Source organism: Haliotis rufescens, unplaced genomic scaffold (genome assembly GCF_023055435.1).
Source record: "Haliotis rufescens isolate VD_foot unplaced genomic scaffold, xgHalRufe1.0.p SCAF_71, whole genome shotgun sequence".
Taxonomy (NCBI): domain Eukaryota; kingdom Metazoa; phylum Mollusca; class Gastropoda; order Lepetellida; family Haliotidae; genus Haliotis; species Haliotis rufescens.
Genome location: NW_025964363.1, coordinates 1,908,775 through 1,929,870, shown reverse-complemented (window position 1 = coordinate 1,929,870; position 21,096 = coordinate 1,908,775). Strand labels below are relative to the sequence as shown.

The window sequence follows — 21,096 nt, the reverse complement described above, 5'->3', positions numbered from 1 at the left end:
GGAGACTGCCTAAGTACAGAACTGTATCAAGTCAGCATGAAGTATTTACTCTGTAACCATGGTAACCACATATTTATCATCATTTTAATCAATCTTAATTACATCAAGCAGTCTTGGAATGCAAAATATGTAGTATCAGTTAGTAATTTTTATACACTCAATTACAAAAGTAACGGATCGTAAATTTATCGATACCAGTAACTGAAAAATTAATGACAGTGCATTGAGTCTGAATAGATTGATTACTCTTCTGACATTTTCTGCTTTATTTATTTTGTTTGAGTTGTTAACTGCTAATATTTTGTTAGCAACAGCATAAATAGAAAATGAAATAAGACATGTTAATACACGGCTAGATGGGTTCTATTCATGCGATACGATTTCTCAAGTAGTCAAGTCTTTCAATTATGGAAAAAACACATTGGCTGTCACTGTGCAAGCTTTGTGGTCAATCGGTACTTCTTATATAAAATGTGACAAATTGTTGGTGTCAGATGAATAATTTTGTTACCGTGCGTAGATCTATTTGTCCAAAGAAACACTGCCTCATTTCCTGTCTTCATATCACTAGCTGTGATGCAGAACTTGTCGTGTTGCAGCAACTAAACCAGTGATGATGTCTAGCGTCTACATCCAGTTTGCATTGACAATAAGCATATGATTGTAACACAGATAAAGCTGATTCTTAACTTCATTAGTCCTTGCTTTTTACATTTCCTTGTTCTAAACTGATGTTTCAAATTCCAACATAAACAAATTATTAATGTTATTCTTTTTTCTCTTCACACCAACAGATATCTGCATTGCACAATGACTCTTATTATTTTATTTAATATCTTGGCACACTGATGCATATGTACTAGTATTTGATTACACCTGCATGACTTTTTAGCAGTCATCTGTTTCTGAACTGAATATTATGCCAATAAAGATAAGTAGCATAAAAATAGGACTCTGGTATTCTTTCATGTTTGGAGAATCAATTAATTTCATTGTGAAAACATTTTTAATTTCTTACATAAGTTACTTTGATCTTCAAAATTAAATTGTGGAGATTAAATAATGCAGTCTAATTCATTTCAGTCAGTCTGTCTAACATCCAGTCCTATGTTTCAGGCAATAATAAATGAATGAAAATTTAAGAAAAAATATACCTTGCCTGAGTGAATCAGTCAATATACATATTGGGCCTGATTATAGACACTGACTGTAACATATGTAAGTATAATCTGTTATATCCAAAAACAAATAACATGGATTCAATTTGCATTTATTTAACCATCAGAAGATTTGATGATAAACTTCCTAAATTCATATTTCCTATATGATAATAATATCTATTAAATATACTTTATACTACAGGTGTCTTGAAGTACTGTTCAATGAAAATCAGGATACATAGCTACAGTGGGATAGTGTGTGGGTTTGTATGGGAAATAATTTGTCAACATTAAAACAAATATAATGTTACTAAAACAAGAAGATATAACTATGATTTACATTTATTTATGTATCATACACATTTTGTGGGGTAGTCAGTATGATTTGTTGTTTGTTGGGACAAATCTCTGTAATTTACTAGTATTTTAGGAGCATGAGTATCAGAATTCTGTAAGAAATGATGGATCAACTTTAATTTTAATATAAAAAGTAACATTTAAAATCATTTGTTTTATTATTTTGAACGTTATTTCTTCTTAAAATATTTGTAAAGGCACGGATGTATACTTACTTTATAGATCATTGGTAAAGACCTGTCAAAGATGCCTGTGTGCTTCAAATGTTGGCGTATCACTAATTTTATTAAATTGAAGTCCATGGTGGTATTTGTTGAGATTTGAATGCTTCGAATTGTGGGGGGAAATAACACAAAGGCTGATAAATAAAATGAGTTTGCATTATTTCATCGATGCAATATGTTGGCCCAGACTGACAGAATGCCTCGCTGTTTTCTGACGTAGAAAATACCGTGGCAATATACTGTTTTCATAACGTTTTTCCCGCTATCTTCCACAGTGACAATTCGTCTTGTAGTTGAAGACTCTACAAATGTTGATATGTTCATATTATAAACTAATAATCACTACAAAATATCTGCTAGATAAAATAATTCAGTTGTAAACAACCGTTTTTGAACGAAGGTGCCACAGGGTAACTAAAGTGCAATAATAATGGGACCATCAGCTTAACATAGTAACAATAGTTTTCTCAACATATGCTTTACAGACCCGTGAAGATTCGGGGTAGAATGGGTCTTCAGCAACCCATGCTTGCCATAAAAGGCGACTAAGCTCGTCGTAAGAGGCGACTAACGGGATCGGGTGGTCAGACTCGCTGACTTGGTTGATGCATGTCATTGATCCCAATTGCGTGGATCGATGCTCATGATGTCAATCACTGGATTGTCTGGTCCAAACTTGATTATTTACAGACCGAGTCATATAGCGGGAATATTGCTGAGTGCGGCATGAAACAAACAATCATTGAAAGCTTTTCTGGTCATGAGTAGTCAAACTTGTGTTCACTGCTCTTTTGACATGGAGGATGAAGAAAGCTTCTGACCGATGTGGAAACTAAGTTCCCTAGTACATAAGTATAAGTGATAAAAGTAATAACCAATAAAAAGGGTAACCTAAACATTATCTGCTGGGGTTCGAACATGTGTTTTGTACATATGCAAATAAGATAGATGCGCCAAACACAGTTTAGAGTTATCTTCCCTTGACAAGGAAGTGAAACCGTTTGCACCAGTCGATCTGACACCAGCAGAGACCATTATGTACAAGGAAATAAATAGTGTTTGAAATGTGTTGATGGCATGTGACATTTGAGGGAACTATTCACAGACAGCGGGACTATATCTTTCCTGAGTTGTCATCGATCAGGTAATTCTTAATTTTCATCTTGGTGGCACTACGAGAATATTTGGTGTCCATATAGGTGCGAGGGTTATCCATCATTCGTCACATTTTTTGTGTACACGTCCACGTGACAGCTCGCGTATGGGCTATTTATCGATTACGTTTCTACAGGCTTTTCTCTACTAACGTTATGGGGGCGGTCGGGTAGCCTAGTGGTTAAAGCGTTCGCTCGTCACGCCGAAGACCCGGGTTCGATTCCCGACATGGGTACAATGTGTGAAGCCCATTTCTGGTGTCCCCCGCCGTGATATTGCTGGAATATTGCTAAAAGCGGCGTAAAACCATACTCACTCACTCACTCACTACTAACGTTATGCGTACTCTGTCTCTTCTGAGGCTGGTCGTCCACTCAGGGATAACATACACCTCCGCACCTTTACTCCGTGGGTGGATTATAACTTTGTTCTAATTCGCTTTTCACAAACGAACATAAATATATCCACCAAGTATAACGTACCACACAGACCACACGCCAGTATATGGTCGCTGAACGTACGCAGCTCAAGCGTAATGCCCACCACAGCAAACAAGCAAGCCGGCCTTTGAATGATCACAAAGCAATAATACAATCTCTTCAAGTCAACCCTCAGGCCTGTGAAGACCTTACCGTACTCATCCTATTTCCGAAACACACAATTCAAAACTATAGATGTGACCAAAACAAGCTTGATAAAACTTGGAAGTTCTATTTTCTTTTATTATAGCCCTTATGTACTTATATCGGCGACATTGTTTTCTTCTGCTTGTTATGAATTCTGCTCAGTTTGGTCCACAACTTTTACCTTCCCCAGCTATTTCCATCCCAACAAACGTATCCCATACTACTCAGATTAAAATGAGTTGCCATAGTTTTGTCACCGCCTCCGTCGTCTAGTGGTAGAGCGGAAGGTCCGGGGTTCGATCCCCGGCCGCATCATACCAAACGACGTTAAAAGATGGTACTTGTTGTTACCCTGTCCGGCGCTCGCTATTAAGGAGCTAAAACAAGGACTGGAGTCAGTAAACTGTGTCTGAGTCGGTTATTCGTGTTAAACTGCTAGCACCATAAAATCGAGATCAGTCCCGACTAGTACAAGCACACACACACACACACACACACACACACACACACACTGTCCATTGCTGGGCGAGCTCAAATATCCTTGGAACAGTATTTTGGTTGGTTGGTTTCTTGTTTAACGCCGCACTCAGCAGTATTCCAGCTATATGACGGCGGTTGGAACAGTATTAAAGTAGATGGATATACTATACGCCTGTGTTATGGGAAGACTGGATCACGTGACTTTGTGACACCACTTTCACCGTAATTAACCCGACTGCTGCAGGAAAACTCTTACCGTATTTACCCATAATAAACACATTTATGTTCTAATTCGCTTTGCTCAAACAGTAAAAGAACGGGTGAATGCAAACATTAAAATGCTAAATTGCTACTAACCCAAAAAAGAAGACATCCTTATTTTTTAATAAATTGTCTTTGATATAGTCAAATAATATTTCTCTCGCTCGAGTACATGAAAGATGCTTTTCGTCTTTCTGTTTGCAACTTCCTGACACTATGATTGATTTGAGGAAATATATTCTCCACAGAATCCTGCATACTATTTGCGGCTGTCAAATAACGACTCAAAATATTCACTGGACAAAGTTCAGACTATGAAGTCGAAGGCAAAACCTATCTTCCATCTCTGTTTTCATCTGTCTTGCTTTTTTCAATGAAAATACGAACATATCCATCATGAAAAGGACCCGGGAAGATGCGGTGTACAATAGGTCTTCAGCAACCCATGCTTGTCCCCCGTGAAGATCCGGGGTAGAATATGTCTTCAGCAACCCATGCTTGTCCCCCGTGAAGATCCGGAGTAGAATAGGCCGTCAGCAACCAATGCTTGTTCCCCGTGAAGATCCGGGGTAGAATAGGTCTTCAGCAACCAATGCTTGTCCCCCGTGAAGATCCGGGGTAGAATAGGTCTTCAGCAACCCATGCTTGTCCCCCGTGAAGATCCGGGGTAGAATAGGCCTTCAGCAACACATGCTTGTCCCCCGTGAAGATCCGGGGTAGAATAGGTCTTCAGCAACCGATGCTTGTCCCCCGTGAAGATCCGGGGTAGAATATGTCTTCAGCAACCCATGCTTGTCCCCCGTGAAGATCCGGAGTAGAATAGGCCGTCAGCAACCAATGCTTGTTCCCCGTGAAGATCCGGGGTAGAATAGGTCTTCAGCAACCAATGCTTGTCCCCCGTGAAGATCCGGGGTAGAATAGGTCTTCAGCAACCCATGCTTGTCCCCCGTGAAGATCCGGGGTAGAATAGGCCTTCAGCAACACATGCTTGTCCCCCGTGAAGATCCGGGGTAGAATAGGTCTTCAGCAACCGATGCTTCTCCCCCCCGTGAAGATCCATGGTAGAGTAGACGAACAGGATCGGGTGGTTATTGCACTCAGCAATTTCCGTCGGTCTGTAAATAACCGAGTCTGTTTGTTTGTTGTTTAACGCCGCACTCAGCAATGTTCAAGCTATGTGACGGCTGTCTGTAAATAATCGAGTCTGGACTAGACAATCTAGTGATTGACATTATGAGCATCGATCCACGCAATTGGGATCGATGACATGCATCAAACAAGGACCCTCGGACCCGACCTTGACGTGGTCAATATGCGAAAACAAGGACCCTCGGACCCGACCTTGACGAGGTCAATATGCGAAAACAAGGACCCTCGGACCCGCCCAGAGGGTCCAAGGGACCATGTTTACGCATAATTACCTCGTCAAGAGTAATTATGTGTATAATATCGCACAGCGTGTACCTGCAAACTCCGGCATGTTTGTTGGGACGACCGAACATAACATTCCCTTCTGTTGATAAGAGGGTCTATGTGAGGGTCAGGTGACCCGCGCTAAGTTCCCCCCCCCCCCCCCCCCCATGTCACGTGCTGTGGGAAATGCAGGGTGGAAAGAGACCTGTACTGATTATTGAACTCTTTCCAGGAACGGTCGACTTTCTCAGCATAAATTCCCTGAACTCATAAACAAGGTTGAACAGTTTATAGATCATCGAGATGCTTGTGTACAGATGGTGTGGTATTATGGTTATATGTAGGTGTTATATAGGTGTTGTACTACATTTTACACGTGTGTATCGCCTTCAGGACGTGACAGTTTTACACGTGTATCGCCTAACTCAACCAGACTTTTTGTATCAGTAGTCCTGATGTTACAATCCGACTTTCTGTAACAGTAACCATGATGTTACAACCAGACTTTCTGTATCAGTAACCATGATGTTACAACCAGACTTTCTGTATCAGTAACCATGATGTTACAACCAGACTTTCTGTATCAGTAACCATGATGTTACAACCAGACTTTCTGTATCAGTAACCATGATGTTACAACCAGACTTTCTGTATCAGTAGTCCTGATGTTACAACCAGACTTTCTGTATCAGTAACCATGATGTTACAACCAGACTTTCAGTATCAGTAGTCCTGATGTTACAACCAGACTTTCTGTATCAGTAACCATGATGTTACAGCCAGACTTTCTGTATCAGTAACTGAGATGTTACAATACGACTTTCTGTATCAGTAACCGAGATGTTACAATACGACTTTCTGTATCAGTAACCGAGATGTTACAATACGACTTTCTGTATCAGTAACCATGATGTGACAACCAGACTTTCTGTATCAGTAACCGAGATGTTACAACCAGACTTTCTGTATCAGTAGTCCTGATGTTACAACCAGACTTTCTGTATCAGTAACCATGATGTTACAACCAGACTTTCTGTATCAGTAACCATGATGTTACAACCAGACTTTCTGTATCAGTAACCATGATGTTACATCCAGACTTTCTGTATCAGTAACCATGATGTTACAACCAGACTTTCTGTATCAGTAACCATGATGTGACAACCAGACTTTCTGTATCAGTAACCATGATGTTTCATCCAGACTTTCTGTATCAGTAACCATGATGTGACAACCAGACTTTCTGTATCAGTAACCGAGATGTTACAATACGACTTTCTGTATCAGTAACCGAGATGTTACAATACGACTTTCTGTATCAGTAACCATGATGTGACAACCAGACTTTCTGTATCAGTAACCGAGATGTTACAATACGACTTTCTGTATCAGTAACCGTGATGTTACAACCAGACTTTCTGTATCAGTAACCATGATGTGACAACCAGACTTTCTGTATCAGTAACCATGATGTTACATCCAGACTTTCTGTATCAGTAACCATGATGTTACAACCAGACCTTCTGTATCAGTAACCGTGATGTTACAACCAGACTTTCTGTATCAGTAACCATGATGTTACATCCAGACTTTCTGTATCAGTAACCATGATGTGACAACCAGACTTTCTGTATCAGTAACCGTGATGTTACAACCAGACTTTCTGTATCAGTAACCATGATGTTACATCCAGACTTTCTGTATCAGTAACCGTGATGTGACAACCAGACTTTCTGTATCAGTAACCATGATGTTACAGCCAGACTTTCTGTATCAGTAACTGAGATGTTACAATACGACTTTCTGTATCAGTAACCGAGATGTTACAATACGACTTTCTGTATCAGTAACCGAGATGTTACAATACGACTTTCTGTATCAGTAACCATGATGTGACAACCAGACTTTCTGTATCAGTAACCGAGATGTTACAATACGACTTTCTGTATCAGTAACCGTGATGTTACAACCAGACTTTCTGTATCAGTAACCATGATGTGACAACCAGACTTTCTGTATCAGTAACCATGATGTTACATCCAGACTTTCTGTATCAGTAACCATGATGTTACAACCAGACCTTCTGTATCAGTAACCGTGATGTTACAACCAGACTTTCTGTATCAGTAACCATGATGTTACATCCAGACTTTCTGTATCAGTAACCATGATGTGACAACCAGACTTTCTGTATCAGTAACCGTGATGTTACAACCAGACTTTCTGTATCAGTAACCATGATGTTACATCCAGACTTTCTGTATCAGTAACCGTGATGTGACAACCAGACTTTCTGTATCAGTAACCATGATGTGACAACCAGACTTTCTGTATCAGTAACCGAGATGTTACAATACGACTTTCTGTATCAGTAACCGTGATGTTACAACCAGACTTTCTGTATCAGTAGTCCTGATGTTACAACCAGACTTTCTGTATCAGTAGTCCTGATGTTACAACCAGACTTTCTGTATCAGTAACCATGATATTACAACCAGACTTTCTGTATCAGTAACCATGATGTTACAACCAGACTTTCTGTATCAGTAACCATGATGTTACAACCAGACTTTCTGTATCAGTAGTCCTGATGTTACAACCAGACTTTCTGTATCAGTAACCATGATGTTACAACCAGACTTTCAGTATCAGTAGTCCTGATGTTACAACCAGACTTTCTGTATCAGTAACCATGATGTTACAACCAGACTTTCTGTATCAGTAACTGAGATGTTACAATACGACTTTCTGTATCAGTAACCGAGATGTTACAATACGACTTTCTGTATCAGTAACCGAGATGTTACAATACGACTTTCTGTATCAGTAACCATGATGTGACAACCAGACTTTCTGTATCAGTAACCGAGATGTTACAACCAGACTTTCTGTATCAGTAGTCCTGATGTTACAACCAGACTTTCTGTATCAGTAACCATGATGTTACAACCAGACTTTCTGTATCAGTAACCATGATGTTACAACCAGACTTTCTGTATCAGTAACCATGATGTTACAACCAGACTTTCTGTATCAGTAACCATGATGTTACAACCAGACTTTCTGTATCAGTAACCATGATGTGACAACCAGACTTTCTGTATCAGTAACCATGATGTTACATCCAGACTTTCTGTATCAGTAACCATGATGTGACAACCAGACTTTCTGTATCAGTAACCGAGATGTTACAATACGACTTTCTGTATCAGTAACCGAGATGTTACAATACGACTTTCTGTATCAGTAACCATGATGTGACAACCAGACTTTCTGTATCAGTAACCGAGATGTTACAATACGACTTTCTGTATCAGTAACCGTGATGTTACAACCAGACTTTCTGTATCAGTAACCATGATGTGACAACCAGACTTTCTGTATCAGTAACCATGATGTTACATCCAGACTTTCTGTATCAGTAACCATGATGTGACAACCAGACTTTCTGTATCAGTAACCGTGATGATACAACCAGACTTTCTGTATCAGTAACCATGATGTTACATCCAGACTTTCTGTATCAGTAACCGTGATGTGACAACCAGACTTTCTGTATCAGTAACCATGATGTGACAACCAGACTTTCTGTATCAGTAACCGAGATGTTACAATACGACTTTCTGTATCAGTAACCGTGATGTTACAACCAGACTTTCTGTATCAGTAGTCCTGATGTTACAACCAGACTTTCTGTATCAGTAACCATGATGTGACAGCTGTGAAATGTCAGAAGCCACGCCTGTGGAATCAAACCGAATAAGGCGACTATGAGTGTTGTAAGAAACGGGATCGGGTGGTCAGGCTCGCTGACTAGGTTGATGCATGTCATCGTTCCCAATTGCGTGGATCGATGCTCATAATGTCAATCACTGGATTGTCTAGTCCAGACTCGATTAATTACAGACCGCCATCATAGAGCTGGACTTTTGCTAAGTATGGCGTTAAACAACAAAGAAACTAACTGCAGCTGGTAAATGGTACTACAGTTGGTACATGGTACTACAGTTGGTAAATGACACTACAGTTGGTAAATGATACTACAGTTGGTTAATGATACTACAGCTGGTAAATGATACTAATGTTGATAAATGATACGACACCTGGTAAATGATACTAATGCTGGTAAATGACGCTACACCTGGTAAATGACACTACAGTTGGTAAATGACACTACAGCTGCTAAATGACCCTACTGTTGGTAAATGACACTACAGCTGCTAAATGACACTACTGTTGGTAAATGACACTACAGTTGGTAAATGACACTACAGCTGGTAAATGACACTACAGCTGGTAAAAGACACTACACCTGGTAAATGACACTACACCTGGTAAATGACACTACACCTGGTAAATGACACTACAGTTGGTAAATGACACTACAGCTGGTAAATGACACTACTGTTGGTAAATGACACTAACCCTGGTAAACTTCATTTGTGAAGGGAAAACAGTTATCTGCTACATAAATCTGGATTTTAACATTGTGTCAGAAAATTGCCGTTCATCAGTATTGACAAAGCAGGTGTTTCCCGACTGGCAAGTCAAGACAGCTGCACTGCTGTATGCGATCAGGCCGGTCTATATACTGTAATACCCCGAAAGACCAGCGAGGTGTGTGAACGTGTTGTTGGTAAGCCAAATATCTGTGTAGTGTTAGGAGAGCACTGCCTGACACAACCGTGTTCAATCACAGCGCGGACCCTGTGTATAATGGTAGGTCGGTTCGAAGAAGGCAAGGACTGATTATTACCTCATTCCTGGAAAGGTTTAATTCTGGTGAAACCCTTGTTCAATCACAGCGCGGACCCTGTGTATAATGGTAGGTCGGTTCGAAGAAGGCAATGACTGAGTATTACCACATTCCTGGAATGGTTTGATTCTGGTGTATATATTCTCCGAACTGGCGTGAAACAGTTCATATCGCTCACCAGAGAGCCAGACCTGAAGACAATCCACGAGTATAACGGTAAGGTATGAGTTGTATGACTGTTACACCGTCCATGTGTTGATGTAATTCTGTTATCAGTATAGTATGTGTGGCTATTAGCGCCTGGGTTATCTGTAGATCACCTGTGTTTTTCTGACACCCTGAATATAGTGGCTACTAGGACTGGGACTACCCGGGTACCCACCCCCCTATTACCCGACCCTATCCGGGTACCCACCCCCCTATTACCCGACCCTACCCGGGTACCCACTGTTGGTCTCAGGTGATGTCTCAAAATGTCCGATTGGAAACATTTTTAGCATAGCCCTGACAAAACGTATTTAGATACATGTGTTATACAATCTGGTCATTCATACACTGAGGCTGAATTAAGTTATATCTTTATTCAACCATATGAAAAATCAGAAGGAATGGGTGCTTAGTCAGAAAGAAATGCGAACATTAGTGACTTGTAGTGTAACCATAGAATTCTTGATAATTTTTGTCATTAAACAATATGTCACGTGACTAACCACGGGTCCGGGTAGTCCTAGTACCCGGATCCTACTCAGTACCCAGCCGACCCGGGTACCCGAGTTATCCGTCCCAGCCCTAGTGGCTACACGTGCACGGGAGTAGTGCACCTTACCGGGCGCACTTTTTCAGATCCGCTGTGGGGAGCTCGAACGCGCTTCGCCGGCTCACCGGCTCTGCTAATCAATGCGTTAATTAGCCGACGCTCTACCACTGGACCACAGGCGCTATCACATGTAATTGGTGCTCGTTTAACAGGTCATTAGAATCCCCATTGACATGCATGCGTAATTCAGTAGACAATGAATTGCGCATGCGTGTGACGTCACTGCCCGCTCTCCCATTCATCTTTTCTTGAAACCACACCCGCAATTGTTTATGTCAACATGACCGACCAATGGGATTAACTGGATTAACGCTTGAAAAGGTAAGAATTTATGGCTAACCCTTGCCCAAAGCCAGCTGACCCTAATGACCGAAAAGGGGTTTTGGATCGTAAAGACATGTAAGTTTCCCTAAGACCGAAAACGGGTGTTGGATCGTAAAGACGTGTAAGTTTCCCTAAGACCGAAAAACGGGTGTTGGATCGTAAAGTTGTATAAGTTTCCCTAAGACCTAGAACGGGTGTTTGATCGTAAAGATGTGTAAGTTTCCCTAAGACCGAGAACGGGTGTTTGATTGTAAAGATGTGTAAGTTTCCCTAAGACCGAAAACGGGTGTTGTATCGTGAAGCGAGAGTCACCAGAGCGTGAGGCACGGTAACGGTATAACGAGACAGCGGTGGCACTATAGCGCGGTAATTGAGCGGATGGTAGAGCTCGGGCTGCGCCCGGTAAACTGCATTGTTGCCCCCACCGTCCATGACAGAGTAACTACAGTAATCTACCTTTATAACGAACACGCTTATAATGAACAGACGAATATAACGAATTTATTTTTGGGGGTCCCGGCCATTTGCTGTATATATGCTGTACACATGTTTATAAAGAACTAAAATTACTGACCCCTTTGGGTTCGTTATAACAGTAGTTTACTGTATAGTGAAATACAATAACTTGTGTTATGTGTGTTGTTTTAGAATATATTATGTTGGCAATTAATGACGACCCTATTCACACAGACAATGTCTCAGTTTCACACAGGGCTCTAATTAGACGCAGACAATGTCGCAATTTCACACATGGCTCTAATTACACGCTGACAATGTCGCAATTTCACACATGGCTCTAATTACACACATACAATATCTCAATTTCACACATGGCTCTAATTACACACAGACAATGTCTCAATTTCACACATGGCTCTAATTACACGTAGACAATGTCTCAATTTCACACATGGCTCTAATTACACGCATACAATATCTCAATTTCACACATGGCTCTAATTACACACAGACAATGTCTCAATTTCACACATGGCTCTAATTACACGTAGACAATGTCTCAATTTCACACATGGCTCTATTTACACACAGACAATGTCTCAATTTCACACATTGCTCTAATGACACACAGACAATGTCTCAATTTCACACATGGCTCTAATGACACACAGACAATGTCTCAATTTCACACATGGCTCTAATTACACACAGACAATGTCTCAATTTCACACATGGCTCTAATTACACGCAGACAATGTCTCAATTTCACACATGGCTCTAATTACACGCAGACAATGTCTTAATTTCACACATGGCTCTAATTACACACAGACAATGTCTCAATTTCAAACATGGCTCTAATTACACACAGACAACGTCTCAATTTCACACATGGCTCTAATTACACACAGACAATGTCTCAATTTCACACATGGCTCTAATTACACACGGACAATGTCTCAATTTCACACATGGCTCTAATTACACACAGACAATGTCTCAATTTCACACATGGCTCTAATTACACGTAGACAATGTCTCAATTTCACACATGGCTCTAATTACACACAGACAATGTCTCAATTTCACACATGGCTCTAATGACACACAGACAATGTCTCAATTTCACACATGGCTTTAATGACACACAGACAATGTCTCAATTTCACACATGGCTCTAATGACACAGACAATGTCTCAATTTCACACATGGCTCTAATTACACTAAGACAATGTCTCAATTTCACACATGGCTCTAATTACACACAGACAATGTCTCAATTTCACACATGGCTCTAATTACACACAGACAATGTCTCAATTTCACACATGGCTCTAATGACACAGACAATGTCTCAATTTCACACATGGCTCTAATTACACACAGACAATGTCTCAATTTCACACATGGCTCTAATTACACACGGACAATGTCTCAATTTCACACATGGCTCTAATTACACACAGACAATGTCTCAATTTCACACATGGCTCTAATTACACACAGACAATGTCTCAATTTCACACATGGCTCTAATTACACGTAGACAATGTCTCAATTTCACACATGGCTCTAATTACACACAGACAATGTCTCAATTTCACACATGGCTCTAATTACACACAGACAATGTCTCAATTTCACACATGGCTCTAATTACACACAGACAATGTCTCAATTTCACACATGGCTCTAATGACACAGACAATGTCTCAATTTCACACATGGCTCTAATTACACACAGACAATGTCTCAATTTCACACATGGCTCTAATTACACACAGACAATGTCTCAATTTCACACATGGCTCTAATTACACACAGACAATGTCTCAATTTCACACATGGCTCTAATTACACACAGACAATGTCTCAATTTCACACATGGCTCTAATTACACACAGACAATGTCTCAATTTCACACATGGCTCTAATTTCACGCAGACAATGTCTCAATTTCACACATGGCTCTAATTACACACAGACAATGTCTCAATTTCACACATGGCTCTAATTACACACAGACAATGTCTCAATTTCACACATGGCTCTAATTACACACAGACAATGTCTCAATTTCACACATGGCTCTAATTACACACAGACAATGTCTCAATTTCACACATGGCTCTAATTACACACAGACAATGTCTCAGTTTCACATGTGGCTCTAATTACACACAGACAATGTCTCAATTTCACACATGGCTCTAATTACACACAGACAATATCTCAGTTTCACACAGGGCTCTAACCACACACAGACAATGTCTCAGTTTCACACAAGGCTCTAATTTCACACAGACAATGTCTTAGTTTCACACAAGGCTCTAATTACAAACAATGTCTCAGTTTTCCCAAAAATCTGCGCGTGCACCACTGTGACGTCGAGTGACATGTGCAGTAACGTATATTTGTTTTCCAGGTATTGCTTTGGAATTTCATTGTGACGTTTGTGAACCATGTGAATCACTGGCATCCATGGATACTTGTACATAATCCACATGATCCACCGACATTATCGTGCAGACAATGTTATCATCGTCCACGGGTGTGAATGAGCCAGTGAGTTGGGTTTAACGCCGCTTTGAACAGTATTCCAGTTATGTCACAGCACGGCTGATCGGCACGAGCACGGGTAAGATTCTGAAAACCTTGAAACATAATCGGGGCGAAGCGGGATTCGATCCCACGATCATAGGTTTCTCGTATCCCGATTGCGGAGATCGATGTTCATGATATAAATCACTGGATTGTCTGGTCCGGACTCGATTATTTACAGACCGCCGTAATATAGCTGGACTATTGATGAGTGCGGCGTTCGACAACAAACATACATGGGATACCCGTACTTCGGGATATCAGGATAAGACCATATGACTATAGTGACTTAAGATACCTCACAGTTACATCGTTTTAAACCATATATGGAAATAATGGATTTTGAGTTAACGCAGGTTCGCGGTATTTATATTTTAAGAACAATTAAGGTGAGCTACATAACCAGTGGTATTTTCTAATTCGTTTGTCTTGTGAGTGAGTGAGTCTGGTTTAACGCCGCTTTTAACAGTACTCCAGCTACACCACGGCATGTCAGCTTAGTGTGGGAGGAAAGCCTGAAATGATGCAGGTCTCAGACGTTTACCACCTTGGTGACCTATGGTGCTGACAAACCTAAAAACATAATCGAACTGGTTATTTGAACCCACAATCATAGACACCTGTCGTGCCCAAAGGGGCGCAATTCTGCGCAGCGAATTGCGTCGCCTTAGACGACTGGGCCACCCGTGCCCCCATTTGTCTTATGTAACCTCGAATCTGCTGCTGATGAATATTCCATATCCGTCACGAGGCCTCGACGCTCGTTTCTTGTGTAAGTCATAAATATTAATAACAACGTGATACGGTGTAGAGATCAACATCGCCGACTTCCTCAGCACGACCGGGAACATCATTATCACAAGGAAGGAAAAGACACGACAATGGAGTTAATGTTGCCCTCTCATCCGGGTAACTATGACAAGGACATACATGGGATGACATGGCTTGTCATAGCTATAGAGGCAGACTGGTATCACGTGACACCCGTCTACAGTCCAGGGACAGTATCACTTTCGGTATCGCTTTCGGAATCAGACACTAAAACGACTTTAACTTTCCTGACCTGGTAAGCGATGCTCTGGTTGGTCGGATGAAAGGTCGTTCTGCCCTGACCTTTAATGTATAGAATACTGTAAGGGATATTCTCGCATTCTCGTGTTTTGGGCATATTTTGCTCGTTTCTAAAGGTCGAGAATGCGAGATCGCGAGAATGTCCCTTACAGTATTCCATAGCAATGTGATGTCGTCAGATCTTTGTAAAGCGGAAGCGAGAACGAAGTTCTGGTTTTAATGAGATTGTTGAGAACTCGGTGGATTGTACGGACGGCCGTTGACTGACTGGATATTGAGTAAGTGAGCCTTTATTACCTTACCACTGTGGGGTACCAGCATGGTGTTTTACACATTGTACCCATGTTGGGATTCGAACCCTGGTTTTCTGTGTCAAGCCAACGCTATAACCACTTGGCTACTCCATTGCCCCTCCTTCTAAATGTAGACATACTCGTATTTGTTTGTTTGTTGTTTAACGCCACACGCAGCAATATGTCAGCCATATGATAGCGGTCCGTAAATCCAGTGATTGACTTCACGAACATTGATGTACGCAATTGGGATACGATGACATGCATTAACCAAGTCAGCGAGCCAGACCACCCGATCCCGTTAGTCGCCTCTAAGGACAAACACGGGCTGCTGAAGCCCAAATTTAACCCGGATATTCAAGGTGTAGAAATACACGTAGATTATCAATGGACGTAGACTGACGCTTAGTTGCTGAAAATATATAATTTAGATAGAAACAAAAAACTCCATTTTAATTGAAAAGGAGCCCTAGTGAGATGGGAGATCAGAACCTGAGGAAAATCTAGACTTGATTCATTTCTCGTGACTCGTGCGTTACAGAAAGGGCTGGGCGGAAGGGGAAATAATTTTGTTAAGGGACTGTGACACAGGCTGCAATGGACGGTAAAGGGGACAGATCAGGAGTTCAGAGTAGTTATTAATACTGCAATGCCTATCGCCATTTTAAAAAATCATAAATATAGTTTCATGTTTCAGAAATCAAGATGGCTAGGAGGACAATCAAACCTAACTACTTCATTGCCATTCGTGTCACAGACGACGGAATCAAAGAAACTTTTGACAGAGTTCGGGAGAGAATAGTTAAGGAGAATGCAAAATATCAGGGCGTGTTTTCATCACGAGATGACCTACACGTGTCCCTGGGCGTCCTCGCCATTCAGACACAAGCTCAGCTCCAAACAGCGATGCAAGCTCTTCACAGCGCCGCGGAGAACATCAAATCTATGCGAACGAAAACCACGCTGAGAGTGAAAGGTGTCGGCACGTTTAACGGCTATGTTGTATACGGTGACGTGGAGTACGTACGTGAGCTATCAGTGCTCCGATCAGTGATTGTTTCAAATCTGGACGCTCAGGGGATTCATTGGTTGGACAGGGAGTACAGCCCTCACATGACAATTGCGAAAGTGACGAAGTCTTTCACTCACAAGACCGGGATTACCCATTTCGACCCCAACGTTTACAAATTCGCGCATGATGTCGTGTTTGGTGAGGAGGATGTTGATGCTGTCAGGCTGTGTCGGATTGGGTCCGAGAGGGGCCACGACGGCTTCTACGTCACTGACGCCACCGTTGCGGTGTAGACCCTTGAGTGAGTGGATGAGTGAGTGGGACTAACAGTTCTGTATACAGTATGTATATATATATACTCATCGCCAAAAGAAACGCGAACCATAGAAACATATAGAGAAGTATGTACGTTTAGAAGAGATGTTTCCAATGTGTACCATTTAATGACAAAACAAACAATCGGTCAAGTGTCACCATAGTGTCTTAATTCTTATCCCGACAAGCTGCACGTGTTTTCCAAACTTGACACGCTAATCCTGCACCAGACAAATGGTGCATCTGGAGTCATGGATCTATGACGTCACGTGGGACAAGTTGATAAAATACGGTCACGTTTACTCGTCATGAACTTGTGTCCTACATGTTACATGTTTACCTCTGACAATGCATGTACGGATTGACTTTACTGTTATTTGCGTTTCAGTCAATTCTTATTCCCAGAATGTTTATTTGATCATTAACCCCTAAAACCTGTAGGCAACGATACGAAATCAGTGCAATAATGAAAACCAACACAAGGAGTCTGCACCCATTTAATGTATACTAAATGCCCTTTAGATCTATCAAATATCATTCACAAGCACATATTAATTCAATCAATCTATATTTCTTAATTTAAACACATGAGTTGGGGGTATATATATATATATCAATGGGCATGATGACTGTTAAATCAAATCAAGTTAAGTAATTGCATGCTTTCTAAGATTCATAGCTTGGAAAAAGAACATTGTCAAATCTTTCATTGTGACGGTTTATTTCTAGTCTTTATTAGAAAGTAAAATATATTCAAGTGAAGTTCCTTGAAAAAATAATTTTTAATGAATTTGTTTCTTATGTCAACATAACATGAACAAACAAGTTAAAGTTATATACACTACCCTAGAATTAAAATTATAATTACATAGTCTTCTCTTCGGATTCCACAATGTCTTCCTGATTCAGTGAGGAATTGCTTTGAATGTATTTTAAACAAACAGTGCTCTCTATTTCAATTGTTTTAATACATGAAGAGTTATTTGAAATGTTTGACAAAGGTAGAGATGATAACCACTTTTGGAACTCTGTGTAAAATCCGGACTAAATCGCTACAGTGTTCCGTCCGAACAAAACCACACCCAGATGAATTAATTAACTGTTTAACCCAGTTCGATTTACCCGACGATCGTAGAGTAATAACATCTTGTAGCATCCTTTGGAAGTCTTGAGTGAGTGAGTATGGTTTTACGCCGCTTTTAGCAATATTCCAGCAATATCACGGCGGGGGACACCAGAAATGGGCTTCACACATTGTACCCATGTCGGGAATCGAACCCGGGTCTTCGGCGTGATGAGCCAACGCTTTAACCACTAGGCTACCCGACCGCCCCTTGGAAGTCTTGGCATGGCGTCTGTTGTACATTTAACCAGTATTCAATAACCTTTATATGATCGTCAGTGTACAATGGGCATCTTCCACATTCACATTTGGAGTGCTAGGCTTAACGCCGAGAACGTTCTGACAAGTTTAAAATGAATCGTTTCAATAGCATCAATATTTCTGAATCCCCACACCTTGGCTCCATACATCAAAATTGGCCTAATTTTACATTTTCGATTTACATTTCCAAGTTGCTTAAGGTTTTGAAAATTGACAATTAAAAAAATTCCTTGATTGTAATGCAGCGTTGTTAACTTGCATAGACCATGACAATCTGGAAGTAGAACAGACACCGAGAGTTTATAAAATAGTAACGACATCTACAGGTTGCCCTGTGAAACCATTTTTCTCTTCTAAATGATCTGTCACCAGACTTAAATACGACTTTTGTTTTGTTTACATTCGCAGAGAGTTCCATTATCAATTACAGGCTTAATGAATAAAAAATCACCAAAACACATCTTTTTGATCTAACTTAAAACAACAATGTGTCTGATTTAGTTTCATTTTGAAGCTTTCGTCACCACTCGCCCCTTTCCGTAACCTGCAAGAAGACTCGTCCCCCTATCGACAAGTAGAGATTGCTGCAGAGCATCAATAGCTCCCCGCCATATAATGTTATGTGCAGAGGAAGGAAGTGTAAGCTATGGGAGGAGAGAATTGGTGTAAAGTACAAATTGGTTGTTATTAATGTACTTATCTTTGGAAAGCACAATAAAAAAAACAGTGTCTTTAATTGGTCTGCACAAAGAAAACCCAGGCAAGAAAACTGGGCCTGTCAGGCAAAACTTGATATATACCCATTATTAGTACCAATAAAAAAAGTCCTATAAAGATAACACAACAAATGTCATTCTAAAGCATGCTTTTGCAGCAAGTATCAATATTTCTGGTCAAAATGTTCGTTGGGTTAAATAAAGCAAACTTTTAAAATAGTAAACACAAAAAATGTAATGCATCCACTCTAAATATACTTCAGTTCAATTGTAAAATTTCACGCAATCATTAATGGATTCCCATTCATCTAGTAGCAAGTTAGGAACATACAGTTTGGTCACGTTATCTATAAATATTGATAATTATCTTACATATTGTAAAAACAAAGGCCATAGGTCACTTTTCTCAAAACTTCGTTTAAGTAATCACAAACTAAAAACTGAAAAAATTGTACATATACAAAAAAAACAACCCCATTTGAACAACGTCTCTGTGAAACATGTGATGTCTCAGAAGATGAACAACATTAGGCCTACGCAGTGTCTTACATAATACAACCAAGACAGAGAATCACAAATAATCCCCAATCATGATAAAGAATTTGGTACGCTCTATTAAAAGGAGCAGATTCTTAATACGTTTACCAACAGTTATCCAGAAACAACTTCCAAGATCTGTTAACATATCAACAATTATAAACAAATCCCTTGTACATGTATGTACAACATTACCATAGTTTTGCTCAATTCTCATAGTGTTTCCATATCATTATAATACACTTGTTTTAGAAATTAAATTGTTATAATGTACCTCTTTTGAATGTTGAATGTTCCTGTGTTTTTTAATTGTCGTTTATTGTGCATGTATTTTGTAGTTTGTGATTGTGTAATATTGCCACTGTTTCTTCATGGAATGTTCCGCAATACACATCTCATCTAAAACATCTTTATTGTATAATAGTTTCTTACAGTTGTTTACGGGGACATGGTTGGCCCAGTCGCCGAAGGCCCTTGGGCACGCCAGAAACCTATGACAGACTGTTTGAATCTCGGTTCGCTCGGTGCTCAACTATGCACAGCAAGCGCCATACATGTGATTATGAAGACAACTAATAAAACATTTCTCATATCAAACCCGTTGTTTTACATGTGTTGTTAATTGAACAAAGCCATACTTTATAGAAGCCTGTTATTTAATCGTGTTGAACAATATGTTGCAAAAGCAGTGTTAAAATTGAGTGCGCGTGACAGGCTTGGCCTAAATTCCTTCCTGGAACGTTTCTCGATGGCTGCCTGAATAACATACGATACATTGTAAAGGTAGTGCGCAATTGAGCTGTTCGGGTAAGGGAGATAATCACTCACTCTCAGTGATACAGCTTGAATAAGATACGATGTATAGCAATGCGAGGTCAGTGCGTGAATTAATCACTTCTATACTACGCCTATAGCTAAAGGAGATAATCGCTCAATGCGCAATAGTTTATTCTTACAAAATATAGACCGGTTAACTTTAGCGAAATGGGATCATTTTTAGCTCTTTTAAAAACAAAATGGACAAATTTCATGGGTTATCAGCATTACGAAAAGTGTCAAAGTCTCAGAAAAGCAAGACGATTTTGAAGTATCTCTTATTGCTGGAAAAGATAAACATCAACATTTCACGCACAT

General features: G+C 40.2%; 1 protein-coding gene across 7 annotated transcripts; it reads left to right on the top strand.

The window, feature by feature from the left end:
* Positions 1–2,709: 2,709 nt before the first annotated feature.
* LOC124119462 lies at positions 2,710–19,088 on the top strand. 7 transcript variants are annotated; one of them, XM_046481976.2, is made up of 3 exons: positions 2,710–2,885; positions 14,459–14,671; positions 16,696–19,088. In XM_046481976.2, exon 3 carries the CDS (start codon positions 16,704–16,706, stop codon positions 17,301–17,303), a length of 600 nt encoding a protein of 199 aa, XP_046337932.2. In that variant the 5' UTR covers positions 2,710–2,885; positions 14,459–14,671; positions 16,696–16,703; the 3' UTR covers positions 17,304–19,088. The 7 variants fall into 7 exon arrangements, with proteins under 7 accessions (XP_046337932.2, XP_046337923.1, XP_048244407.1 ...); XM_048388450.1 differs by lacking the exon at positions 2,710–2,885 and adding an exon at positions 10,322–10,648; XM_046481967.2 differs by lacking the exon at positions 14,459–14,671 and having other exon boundaries at positions 2,711–2,885.
* The last annotated feature ends 2,008 nt before the right edge of the window (positions 19,089–21,096 follow it).

Bases quoted from the DNA above. Each gene is read 5' to 3' on its own strand.
- LOC124119462 (XM_046481976.2), top strand. From the start codon at position 16,704: ATGGCTAGGAGGACAATCAAACCTAACTACTTCATTGCCATTCGTGTC.